Source organism: Mandrillus leucophaeus, unplaced genomic scaffold (genome assembly GCF_000951045.1).
Source record: "Mandrillus leucophaeus isolate KB7577 unplaced genomic scaffold, Mleu.le_1.0 Scaffold11, whole genome shotgun sequence".
Taxonomy (NCBI): Eukaryota; Metazoa; Chordata; class Mammalia; order Primates; family Cercopithecidae; genus Mandrillus; species Mandrillus leucophaeus.
Genome location: NW_012099209.1, coordinates 1,058,866 through 1,071,056, shown reverse-complemented (window position 1 = coordinate 1,071,056; position 12,191 = coordinate 1,058,866). Strand labels below are relative to the sequence as shown.

Below are 12,191 nucleotides of genomic sequence, written 5' to 3'. Positions count from 1 at the left end.
TTTTTTTTTTTTTTTTTTTTGGGACAGAGTCTTGCTGTGTCACCCAGGCTGGAATGCAGTGGCGAGATCTCAGCTCACTGCAACCTCTGCCTCCTGGGTTCAAATGACACTCATGTCTCAGCCTCCTGAGTAGCCGGGATTGCAGGTGTATGCCACTATACCCAGCTAATTTTTGCATTTTTAGTAGAGACGGGTTTCACCATATGGGCCAGGCTAGTCTCGAACTCCTGACATCGTGATCCACCCGACTCGGCCTCCCAAAGGGCTGGGATTACAGGTGTGAGCCACCTTGCCCGGCCCAGAAATTAACTTAAGGCAATTTTAGTTCAGGGTTGGTAAGGGAGTCTACATGCTTCCAGAGTTGAGGACAGTGGGGAGAAGAGGAGTTCAGGAACAAGTGGGGACTGGCACCTATAGAGTGAGATGTAGCTAAGCATTTTTTTTTCTCTCTTTCTTTTTTTTTTGAGACAGAGTCTAGCTCTGTCACCCAGGCTGGAGTGCAGTGGTGCCCTGTTGGCTCACTGCAACCTCCACCTCCCTGGTTCAAGCGATTCTCCTGCCTCAGCCTCCTAAGTAGTTGGAACTACAGGTGCGTACCACCACACCTTGCTAATCTTTGTATTTTTAGTAGAGACGGGGTTTCACCATGTTGGTCAGGCTGGTCTCGAACTCCTGATCTCAGGTAATCCTCCTGCCTCAGCCTCCCAAAGTGCTAGGACTACAGGTGAGGGCCATTGCACCCAGCCAAGCTGAGTGTCCTGAAGCACTCAGAACCAGTGTCCCACAGTGAGCACTGTGAAGAGGCATACAGGGTTCTTCTTGCTCTGCGGGAGGCCAATTCAGAAGCAGGAGACGAAGCCCCCACGAGTGACCTGCAAGCAGCTGAAGAGGAAGCATGGAGGCTGCTGGCACAAGAGGAGGCCACCATGGATGCAGGGGCACGGCAGAATCCACAGCCAAGGTACCTCCCCGGAACCCTGGGAACTGGCCTGGTTGAGGAGTGGGGTCTTGACTGGGGAATGGGGCTCCCAGAGCTCACCATGTTTGGGGGCTTGGTGTGGCTGTGTCCAGCAAGGTTGGTATGGAGCACACTGTAGTTGGTTGACATGAGGCTCAACGGCAGTTGGCCTGTTGCTACTTGACAAAGTTAGCATGGTGGTTGACAGATATTGCAGTTGGCGTGAAGGTGGATAATGATGCCTATATGTTAAAACTGGCACCCACAGCCGGGCACAGTGGCTCACGCCTGTAATCCCAGCACTTTAGGAGGCCAAGGCAGGCAGATCGCTTGAGCTCAGTAGTTCAAGACCACCCCTTGTAACATGGCAAAAGTCCTTTTCTACCAAAACTACAAATAAATTAGCCAGGTGTGCCCATGTAGTCCCAGCTACTTGGGAGGCTGAGGTGGGAGGAAGCCTTGAGTCTGGGAGGTGGAGGCTGCAGTGAGCTGAGATTGCACCACTACACTCCAGCTTGGGTGACAGAGGGAGACCCTGGTTTTTGTTTTGTTTTGAGACGAATTTTCACTCTTGTCACCCAGGCTGGAGTCCAATAGTCTGATCTCGGCTCACTGCACCCTCCGCCTCCCAGGTTCAAGCGATTCTCCTGCCTCAGCCTCCCGAGTAGGTGGGATTACAGGCTCCCACTATCATGCCTGGCTAATTTTGAATTTTCAGTAGAGATGGGGTTTCTCCATATTGGTCAGGCTGGTCTCGAACTCCCGACCTCAGGTGATCCACTTGCCTCTGCCTCCCAAAGTGCTGGGATTACAGGCGTGAGGCACCATGCCCAGCCCCAGCTAATTTTTTTATAAAGACGGATTCTCACTCTGTTGCCTATGCTGCTCTCAAACTTCTGGCTTCAAGCAATCCTCCCGCCTCAGCCTCCCAAAGTGCTGGGGTTACAGGCGTGCATCACCGCACCTGACCAAAATGTGGTCTTGATGGAAGATGGTGCCTAGTGGGGTATGTTGGTGTGACAGGGGCCACCACAGATGGCAAAGACTCCATCGTGGCCAGTGAGATGGAAGATGATGGACCCTACCAGGATTGGCATGAAGTTAACCCACCTATGCCTGCCGGTGTTAACATAGGCACCTCTTCTGTTTTCTGTAGCCCTGAGGGCAGCAGTGTGGATAAGCCCACACCACAGGAAGTGGCTTTCCAGCTCCGAAGCTATATCCAGCGTCTCCAGGAGCGCCGTTCTCTAGTGAAGATTCTCTCAGAGCCTGGCCCCACCTTGGCACCCATGCCCACTGTGCCCCGTGCAGAAGCCATGGTACAGGCCATTCTGGGGACCCAGTCTGGCCCAGCTCTTCCCCGACTGGAGAAGACACAAATTCAGCAGGACCTGGTGGCCACAAGGGTACAAATGGGCTGTGGTCACTGTCAGTTTTTCTTGGCGGGACAAAATCCTTTACTGAGGTTGGGGGATCAAGGAGCAAAGGAGAATTCTCCTGGGCTGGGTGCAGGCATTGTGAAGGGGAATTGGAACTGGGGTTTTGAGGGATTAATAGGAGTTTGTCTTCTGGGGTTCAGTTTCTCAATAGACTACAAATCTGGCTCTCCAAAATGCCCTTCGTACGGGAAGAGATGGGAGCAAAGAACACAGTCTTGGGTTTGTAGCTTGGCATGAAAACCTTGAGATTCTGAAGCTGGAGAAACTCCAGAAGCTTTGACAGAACTGCTGTATGACCTATGTAAGCTACTTGCCCTCTAGGAAATGCCATTTCTACAGCTGTGGTTTTTTTTGTTTTTTTTGTTTTTTTTGAGACGGAGTCTCTCTCTGTCGCCCGGGCTGGAGTGCAGTGGCCGGATCTCAGCTCACTGCAAGCTCCGCCTCCCGGGTTCACGCCATTCTCCTGCCTCAGCCTCCCGAGTAGCTGGGACTACAGGCGCCTGCCACCTCGCCCGGCTAGTTTTTTGTTTGTTTGTTTTGTTTTTTTGTATTTTTTAGTAGAGACGGAGTTTCACCGTGTTAGCCAGGATGGTCTCGATCTCCTGACCTCGTGATCCGCCCGTCTCGGCCTCCCAAAGTGCTGGAATTACAGGCTTGAGCCACCGCGCCCGGCCACAGCTGTGGTTTTTATGGGAGGAAGATATTTCCACCTCACAAGAACATGGTGAAGGTCCTAGTTTGTTTTTGTTTTTTTTTTTTTTTTTTTTTGAGACAGAGTCTTGCTCTCACCCAGGCTGACGTGCTGTGGCGCTATCTCGGCTCACTGCAGCCTCTGCCCCCACCGGGTTCAAGTGATTCTCCTGCCTCAGCCTCCTGAGTAGCTGAGATTACAGTTGTGCACCACCACACCCGGCTATTTTTTGTATTTTCTGTGGAGACGGGGTTTCGCCATGTTGGCCAGGCTGGTCTCGAACTCCTGACCTCAGGTAATCCACCCACTTCGGCCTCCCAAAGTGCTGGGATTACAGGCATGAGCCACAGTGCCCAGCCAAAGGTCACAGTTTTTGTCTGAATAGGCCTCAGTGGGTGCCTCTTGGGGCCTCAGTTTCCCTGCAGTTGACCGTAGAAGCAGAAATTCTCTCCCCTCTCCTTGGTCCCGCAGGAGGCCCTGACAGACCTGATGCTTCGGCTGCAGCTGGTGCGGCGTGAGAAGCGGGGCCTAGAGCTGCGGGAGGCTGCCCTCCGAGCCCTGGGTCCAGCTCACGTGCTCCTGCTAGAGCAGCTGCGGTGGGAACGGGCGGAGCTCCGGACTGGTGGGGCAAACAGCAGTGGTGGACATAGCAGCGGAGGTGGCAGCAGCGGGGACGAGGAAGAGTGGTATCAGGTGAGCCGCCCTGCCTGAACCTGGTAGGGGTAGTAGCTTACTAATGAGAACATAGCCCTTGTCAATCACAGACCCCCTTTTTTTTTTTTTTTTTTTGAGACGGAGGTTTGCTCTTGTTGCCCAGGCTGGAATGCAATGTTGCTATCTCTGCTCACCGCAACCTACGCCTCCCAGGTTCAAGCGATTCTCCTGTCTCAGCCTCCTGAGTAGCTGGGATTACAGACACACACCACCACATCTAGCTAATTTTTGTATGTTTTGTAGAGATGCAGTTTCACCATGTTGGCCAGGCTGGTCTCAAACTCCTGGCCTCAAATGTTTCGCCTGCCTCTGCCTCCCAAAGTGCTGAGATTACAGGCATGAGTCTCTGCGCCTGTCCTTAGTGCAGCTCTTTGAATCATCTCTCCCACCTCCAAGCCTTTGTACATTCTGTGTCCCTGCCAGGAACTTCCCTCTTTGTGTCATAAAGTCCTTGACCTCCTGTAGATCTCAGCTTAGACATCACCTCCTCAAGGAAGCCTTCCTGGAGTGACTTCAGATGAGGTTTCCTGTTATTTATTTCCCTTATCAGGTTACCCAGGCAGGGTGGTCCCAGATACTGGGGAGGCTGAGGTGGGAGAATCACTTGAACCCAGGAGTTGGAGGCTTCAGCGAGCCACAATTATGTCATTTCACTCCAGCCTGGGCCACAGAGCGAGACCTCATCTCTCTTTTCTATTTATTTATTTTTTGAGATAGAGTTTTGCTCTTGTCGCCCAGGCTGGAGTGCGATAGTGCAGTCTTAGCTCACTGCAGCCTCCGCCTCCCGGATTCAAGCAATTCTCCTGCCTCAGCCTCCCAAGTAGCCGGGATTAAAGGCGTCTGCCACCGTGCCCAAATATTTATTTATTTATTTATTTATTTATTTAGAGATGGAGTGTCGCTCTGTTGCCCAGGCCGGAGTGCAGTGGCACAATCTCGGCTCACTGCAACCTCCGCCTCCCAAGTTGAAGCGATTCTCCTGTCTTAGCCTCCTGAGTAGCTGGGATTACAGGGGTCTGCCACCATGCCAAGCTAATTTTTGTATATTTAGTAGAGACAGAGTTTCACCATGTTGGCCAGGCTGGTCTTGAACTCCTGACTTCAAGTGATCCACCCGTCTCGACCTCCCAAAGTTCTGGTATTACAGGCGTGAGCTACCATACCTGGCCCCTAAATTTTATTTTTAGAGATGAGGTTCGAGACCAGCCTGGCCAACATAGTGAAACCCCGTCTCTACTAAAAATACAAACAGTAGCCAGGTCTGGTGGCATATGTCTGTAATGCCAACTACTTGGAAGGCTGAGGCAGGAGAATCACTTGAACCTGGGAGGCAGAAGTTGCTGTCAGCCAAGATCGTGCCACTGTATCCCAGCCTGGGTGGCAGAGTGAGACTCTGTCTCAAAAAAAAAAAAAAAATTTTTTTTAAATTAAGTAAGATATTTCCCTTATCAGAGTGTAATTTCGCTCTTATTGGGGTATGGAACCAGACGGGGGTCTCTGAGAGCACAGCAGCTGCCACTGTCTGGGCAGCTTCAATGTCCAGTGAGGGCCAAGCATGGACTTGGCCCAGGTTAATGTCACTTTCTTGTCTTCTCTCTCCCTTAGGGCCTTCCTGCTGTGCCTGGTGGCACCAGTGGCATTGATAGTGGCCAGGTGGGCAGGGCCTGGGACCCAGAGAAGTTAGCCCAGGAACTGGCAGCATCGCTCACCAGGTGTGTGGCTGGGTGGGGATGGGCAGCCTATGTGACAGCCCCCGGGGGGGTTGTCTGCAGCAGAAGCTAAGGTGTACCCCTGTGTACAGGTGTGTTTACATGACAATACTGTGGGCAGGTGGGTAGGAGGAGACGTGGGAAATAGGATGGGCTAGGGCTGTGAGCCCTCCTCTTCCCCTTCGCAACAGGACGCTGGACCTGCGGGAGCAGCTGCAGTCTCTGCGCAGGGAGCTGGAACGGGTGGCTCAGAAGGGGCGAGCCAGACGGTCTCAGAGTGCCGAGCTGAACAGGGATTTATGCAAAGCCCACAGGTGGGACCCCTGTTCTGCATCCCTCCAATCCCCCTGGCACCATCCCCCACCAGGATCTCAGAGGTATCCCTGGCTCTCTCTGGGCCTTAGCCTTCCCCGCTGCCCCAAAATAGGCAATAAAGGCCAGGCACGGTGGCTCATACCTGTAATCCCATGTTAGGAGGCTGAGGCTGGCAGATCACCTGAGGTCAGGAGTTTGAGACCAGCCTGGCCAACGTGGTGAAACCCCATCTCTACTAAAAGTACAAAAATTAGCCTGGCATCTTGGCACGTGCCTGTAATTCCAGCTACTTGGAAGAAAGGAGAATTGCTTAAACCCAGGAGTTGGAGGTTGCGGTGAGCAGAGATCACACCACTGCACTCCAGCTTGAGCGACAGAGGGAGACTCTGTCTCAAAAAAAGAAACAACAGACTGGGCCAGGCACAGTGGCTCATGCCTGAAATCCCAGCACTTTGGGAGGCCAAGGCGGGCAGATCACCTGAGGCCGGGAGTTCGAGACCAGCCTGACCAACATGGAGAAACCTCATCTCTACTAAAAATACAAAATTAGCCAGGTGTGGTGACACATGCCTATAATCCCAGCTACTCGGTAGGCTGAGGCAGGAGAATCGCTTAAACCCGGGAGACAGAGGTTGCAGTGAGCCGAGATTGGGCCATTGCACTCTAGCCTGGGCAACAAGAGCAAAACTCCGTCTCAAAAAACAACAACAAGAAAAAACAGGCTGGGCACAGTGGCTCACACTTGTAATCCCAGCACTTTGGGAGGCCGAGGCAGGCGGATCACCTGAGGTCAGGAGTTCAAGACCAGCCTAGGCAACATGGTGAAATCCTGTCTCTATTAAAAAATACAAAAAAAATAGCTGGGCATGGTGGCGGGTACCTATAATCCCAGCTACTTGGAAGGCTGAAGCAGGAGAACTGCTTGAACCCAGGAGGCAGAGGTTGTAGTGAGGGGAGATCTTACCATTGTACTCCAGCCTGGGCTACAAGAGCGAAATTCTGTCTCAAACAACAACAACAACAAAAAGACCAGTTAGCTGGGACCCTGGGAGACCCAATGTGAAAAAGCCCCCATTCTGGGAGTGGGAGTACATGGCCCCTGCCTTGGGTGGAGTCGGGGGCTATTTCTTGACCCAGCCACCCATCCCTTCCAGTGCCCTGGTCCTGGCCTTCCGAGGAGCCCACCGGAAGCAGGAAGAGCAATGCCGGAAGTTGGAGCAGCAGATGGCACTCATGGAGGCTCAGCAGGCTGAGGAGGTAGCGGTGCTCGAAGCCACTGCAAGGGCCCTGGGGAAACCCAGGCCGCCCCTCCCGCCTCCCCAGCTTGGGGATACCGTTCTGTAGGCCCCTTACCCAGCCATGTCTGGACATGCCAGACTGCTGTGGCATGTCATAAACTATCCTGGAGTGACATCATGTCATGTTGCATGATTTGGCGTGTTGGGGCACATTTGGCATGAGGGAAGCTGGTGCACATGGGTGTCCAGGGCCTGATGGGTGTGGCCACGCAATGCAGAAAGACTTGGGTATCTTTGGCCTGGCACCAAGTGGAATTTGAACTTCACATCAGTGGGGTCAGGCCAGAAGCAACCTGGGCTGTGGGACCAGGTCCCTGGGACTGACGCATTTTGGAGGTCCAAGAGGTTGCATAGCCACAGCTGAAGTTCCAACTGGCCTGTCTCCCGAAGCCCAGGGAGGGATTCATGGGGACTGGACAGAGCTTCTCCTGGCAGCCCCTTCCCAAGGAGATGCTGGGTTTGGCTGGCAGATTTTCCTGAAGGGGGCTGGGCGCAGTGCTGCACGCCTGTAATCCCAGCACTTTGGGAGGCCAAGGTGGGTGGATCACTAGAGCCCAGGAGTTCAAGACCAGCCTGGACAACGTGGTAAAACCCCATTTCTACAAAAAAAATACAAAAATTAGCCAGGCATGGTGGCATGTGCCTATAAAGCTATCTAGGAGGCTGAAGTGGGAGGATCACTTGAGCTTGAGAAGCAGAGGTTGCAGTGAGCTGAGATCACACCACTGCACTCCAGTCTGGGTGACAGAGTAAGACCCTGTCTCAAAAAAACAAAACAGGCTGGGTGTGGTGACTCATGCCTGTAATCCCAGCACTTTGGGAGGCTGAGGCGGGGAGGATCACCTGAGGTCAGGAGCTTGAGACCAGCTTGGCCAACATGGCAAAACCCCCGTCTCTACTAAAAATACAAAAATTAGCTGGGTGTGGTGGTGTATGCCTGTAGTCCCAGCTACTCAGGAGGCTGAGGCAGGATAATTGCTTGAACCCGGGAGGCAGACATCGCAGTGAGCTGAGATCACGCCACTGCACTCCAGTCTGGGTGACAGAATAGGACCTTGTCTCAAAAACACAAAACAGGCCGGGTGCGGTGGCTCACACCTGTAATCCCAGCACTTTGGGAAGCTGAGGCGGGCAGATCATGAGGTCAGGAGATGGAGACCATCCTGGCTAACACGGTGAAACCCTGTCTCTACTAAAAATACAAAAAATTAGCCGGGCACGGTGGCGGGCACCTGTAGTCCCAGCTACTCAGGAGGCTGAGGCAGGAGAATGGCATGAACCCAGGAAGCAGAGCTTGCAGTGAGCCGAGATCGTGCCACTGCACTCCAGCCTGGGTGACAGAGCGAGACTCCGTCTCAAAAAAAACACAGGGCCAGGCACAGTGGCTCACGCCTGTAATCCCAGCATTTTGGGAGGCCAAGGCGGGTGAAGGTGGGTGGATCACGAGGTCAAAAGATAAAATCCAACATAGTTAAACCCCATCTGTACTAAAAATACAAAAATTAGCTGGTCGTGGTGGTGCATGCCTGTAATCCCAGCTACTTGGGAGGCTGGGGCAGGAGAATCACTTGAACCAGGGAGTCAGAGGTTGCAGTGAGCCGAGGTTGCGCCACTGCACTCCAGCCTGGTGACAAAGCGAGAGTCCGTCTCAAACAACAACAACAAAAACAGGCCGGATGTGGTGGTTCATGCCTGTAATCCCAGCACTTTGGGAGGCCGAGGCAGGGAGGATCACCTGAGGTCAGGAGTTTGAGACCAGCTTGGCCAACATGGTGAAACCGCCGTCTCTACTAAAAATACAAAAATCAGCTGAGTGTGGTGGCGCATGCCTGTAGTCCCAGCCACTAGGGAGGCTGAGGCAGGATAATTGCTTGAACCTGAGAGGCGGGAGTTGCAGTGAACTGAGATAGTGCCAATGCTTTTCAGCCTGGGCAACAAGAGCAAAACTCTGTCTCTAAATAAATAAATAAATAAAACACAAAACAAAACAAAACAAAAAGGAGGATGCCTATATTCCAGAGGGAAGACTGAAGCTGGAATGGTTCAGATTCAGGATGATGAGTTGCTACTAACTCAAAGCTAAGGTCAAGGGTTTCTGGACTCCATGTAGTCGAACTTGCCTGTCATCCCAGTGTCTCAGGAGGCTGAGGCAGGAGGACTGCTTGAGCCCAGGGGTTTAAGACCAGCTTAGGCAAAATAGGAGAGTCTGTTTCAAAAATAAATAAATAAAATAAGGTAAAGGGTTTCTGGGTGGGGGACAGGCATAGCAAAGGTAACAGTCTGGGACTCAGGTGGCATTGTACTTCAAGAGAAACTCAGAACGAATGCCAATGGGGGCCAGTTCCAGCTTTCTCCTGGGGGCCCGGGAGCTGTGGGAAGTGTCAGGTTAATAGCAGGCAATGGATTAGCACGTCATTTGCATAAGCCACATCTCCCCGCCCCTCCACACCAGAACTGGCTGAGTCCGGGAAAGGGGAGCTTGGAGTGACCCAGCCAGGCTTGGATTAGTGGCCAGCTGTCCCCCTTCAGGGCGGCAGCTGAAACCCAAGACGGGGATTAGAAAGGTTTTCATTCCCAGCCTTGGGGGTGGGTGCTCCACGCCTCACCTGTGCAGGTGTGTTCACCGCCTCTCCCAGGGCAGGACCACGCCAGCCTGAGGTCAGCGCCAGTCAGCGGCCTGGACTCGAATCCAGTCAACCTGACCCCAGAAACAGAACAAGAAGTATGGTAGGGAGCACAGTCCCCTCCAGCGAGGTCTGGGGCTAGTGACCTTCCGACCTACACGCTGTTCCTGGACTTGGGCCAACTTTGAAAAAAGCAGGAAAACGGAGGCAGACCACCTTGCTCGTTTTGGGGTGGGGCAGAGAAGCTGAATTTCTTCTCTGTATCCCGCCGACCCCCAGAGTCTAAGACCTACCTGTGTTCTTGGTCCCACCAGGTGGTTGCCTGTGGAGGGGCAAAGGGAGCCAAGGTCACATGTGGCCATGTGGCGGGGGGGTGGGGACAGGTTCCCAGGCTGCCCCAGCAGGATCTGGCCATTCCCACTGGTGCTCCCTTGGCAGATGGGCCTAGGCCCCTTTGTCCCCAGTTTGCAGCCGCCGCAAGGTCAAATGTTACCGCGGGGCCGCGGGCAGGGTTCAGGGAGGCGGAGTAGAACCTCGATCCACCCCCAGGCGGGTCCCAGGGGGCACACGGGTGGCCAGGCTACTGTGAGGGGGTGGGGCAGCCTTTGGGACTGGTACTACTGGAGTTTCCGGGATCTGCACGGTGGTCTTTCTTCCCCCGTCTCCCACCCAGCCCTCAGCCCCCTCGCAAGACTTGTCTCCCTCAAACCTAGTTCTCTGCTCCCTCCCCTTCACAATCCCCTGATTCCTTGAGTCTTCCCTCCCTCTTCTTTTTTTTTTTTTTTTTTTTGAGACAGGGTCTTGCTCAGGCTGGAGTGGAGTGACGTGATTATAACCCACTGCACACTGCAGCCTTGAACACCCGGGCTCAAGACAAGTCTCATTTTATTGCACCGGCTGGTCTTTAACTCCTGGCCTCAAGAGATCCTCCTGATTCGGCCTCCCAAAGTGCTGGGATTACAGGCGTGAGCCACAGCGCCTGTCTGTCTCTCATCGAAGTCTCTTTTCAATCCCTTCGGTGAGACCTCCACCCCAGTGCTCCCCATCAAAGATCCTAGCAGGTCCAGGCAAGGGGCCTAGGATCCCTGTCCTCACAAATTACCAGTCGCATTCCCATGCAGCCTCAGAACCAAAGGGTCTTCTCTGCCCACCCACGCCTTCCTCTCTCCCAGCAGGGATTACATCAGGCTGTAGGCAGAACCCGACTCTAGACCCACGGGAAGTCCTTGCTCATGTCTAATCCTAGTCCTTCCTGCTTTCTGTATTTACTAACGCCTCCTCCTCCACCTTGCAGGCAGCCAGAACGTCCCTGGAACAGGTCGACAGGCCCAGGGCTGGGTGTGCATGGCTCTCCCAGAACCTCAGTTTCTTTTTAAGTGTTGGGAGATCTCTAAGCATCTTTCCCCCTACTCCAGGGAGGGCAATTCTTCAAGTCTCATCGGGGCTCTGGGAGGCAGAGGAGGAGGTGCGCAGAGGGCACAGTCCTGGCCGGAGCTCTCAGAGGCCCAGCTGCATGCTGTGGTGTCCAGCTCTGGGCTCAGGGTGGGGTGGGACCACAGTCTGGGTGGCTGGGGCCGCAAGACTCCGAGGTGAAAGGTCACTCCTGGAACAGCTTTTCCAGCCGGTTAAAGGTTAACCTGTCCAGAGCCAGAGGCTCGGGCTTTTCCAGCTCGCCAGCCCGGACTTCGCATACAAAGGGTGCTTAATAAATGCTGGTCAGGCGGGCCCCAGCCCCGGTTCTGGGGGATGGGGTGAGTTGGAGGTGGCGGCAGCTGCGAGGCTTCAGGGCGCCTGGAAGAGACATCTGCAGTCCAGCCGGCCGCCAGGCCAAGCCCTTTCTGCAAAGCACAGAAAGAAAAGGAAATTAAAAGGGAAAAGGGGCAGGCCCCCGGCAGGGCTGGTGGGCATGCCTGTCGCCTCCAGCCGCGCGGGGCGGGTGGGCGCCCTGCCCCCGGAGGCCAGAAATTCTGCAGAGGGGCCCCCTGACCTCGCGGCCCCGGCCAGCCGGTCTCAGACCACAACATCCCTTCCCCCTGGAGATTCCGGGCACCAGGTGTTAACCCGAGCAGAGAAAGGGTGGGGTGGGGGTCAGACGCGGCGACTTTCTGGAAGAGGAAGCAAACACAATCTAGGATGTGTGTGTGTGTGTGTGTGTGTGTGCGCGCGCGTGTGTGTCTCATGCGCCCGTGTGTCTTGCGCAGGGGCGTGCCCCCCCCGGGTGCCACTGGCCCCCCATCATTGCTTTGCCGGGAACGGTGGGGTGGGGGGAGGTTCCGAGGGGCGCCTCGAGGGTGATCGAGCGACCCAACGTCCAAGGCCAGAGGTGGAGGGGAGGGCCTTGGAGAGACATCTTGGTGAGGCTCGAGGAAGGGCAGAGGGCAGGCGCGGTTCAGGCTCCCGCCGCGGCCCGGCAGGGGTTAAGGCTGGAGCCGGGCGAGGGCGA

The 12,191-nt window shown here is 54.5% G+C and overlaps 1 protein-coding gene across 1 annotated transcript in view; it reads left to right on the top strand.

Annotated features, from left to right (window-relative positions):
- USHBP1 (Usher syndrome 1C binding protein 1) overlaps positions 1 to 7,373 on the top strand; it is a 20,020-nt gene extending 12,647 nt beyond the window's left edge. Inside the window, exons 8-13 of the mRNA XM_011991082.1 lie at positions 788 to 961; positions 2,115 to 2,364; positions 3,560 to 3,781; positions 5,408 to 5,514; positions 5,703 to 5,825; positions 6,981 to 7,373. Coding sequence (XP_011846472.1) covers positions 788 to 961; positions 2,115 to 2,364; positions 3,560 to 3,781; positions 5,408 to 5,514; positions 5,703 to 5,825; positions 6,981 to 7,170 — 1,066 coding nt within the window. The 3' untranslated portion in view covers positions 7,171 to 7,373. The remainder of the gene's footprint in view (positions 1 to 787; positions 962 to 2,114; positions 2,365 to 3,559; positions 3,782 to 5,407; positions 5,515 to 5,702; positions 5,826 to 6,980) is intronic.
- The last annotated feature ends 4,818 nt before the right edge of the window (positions 7,374 to 12,191 follow it).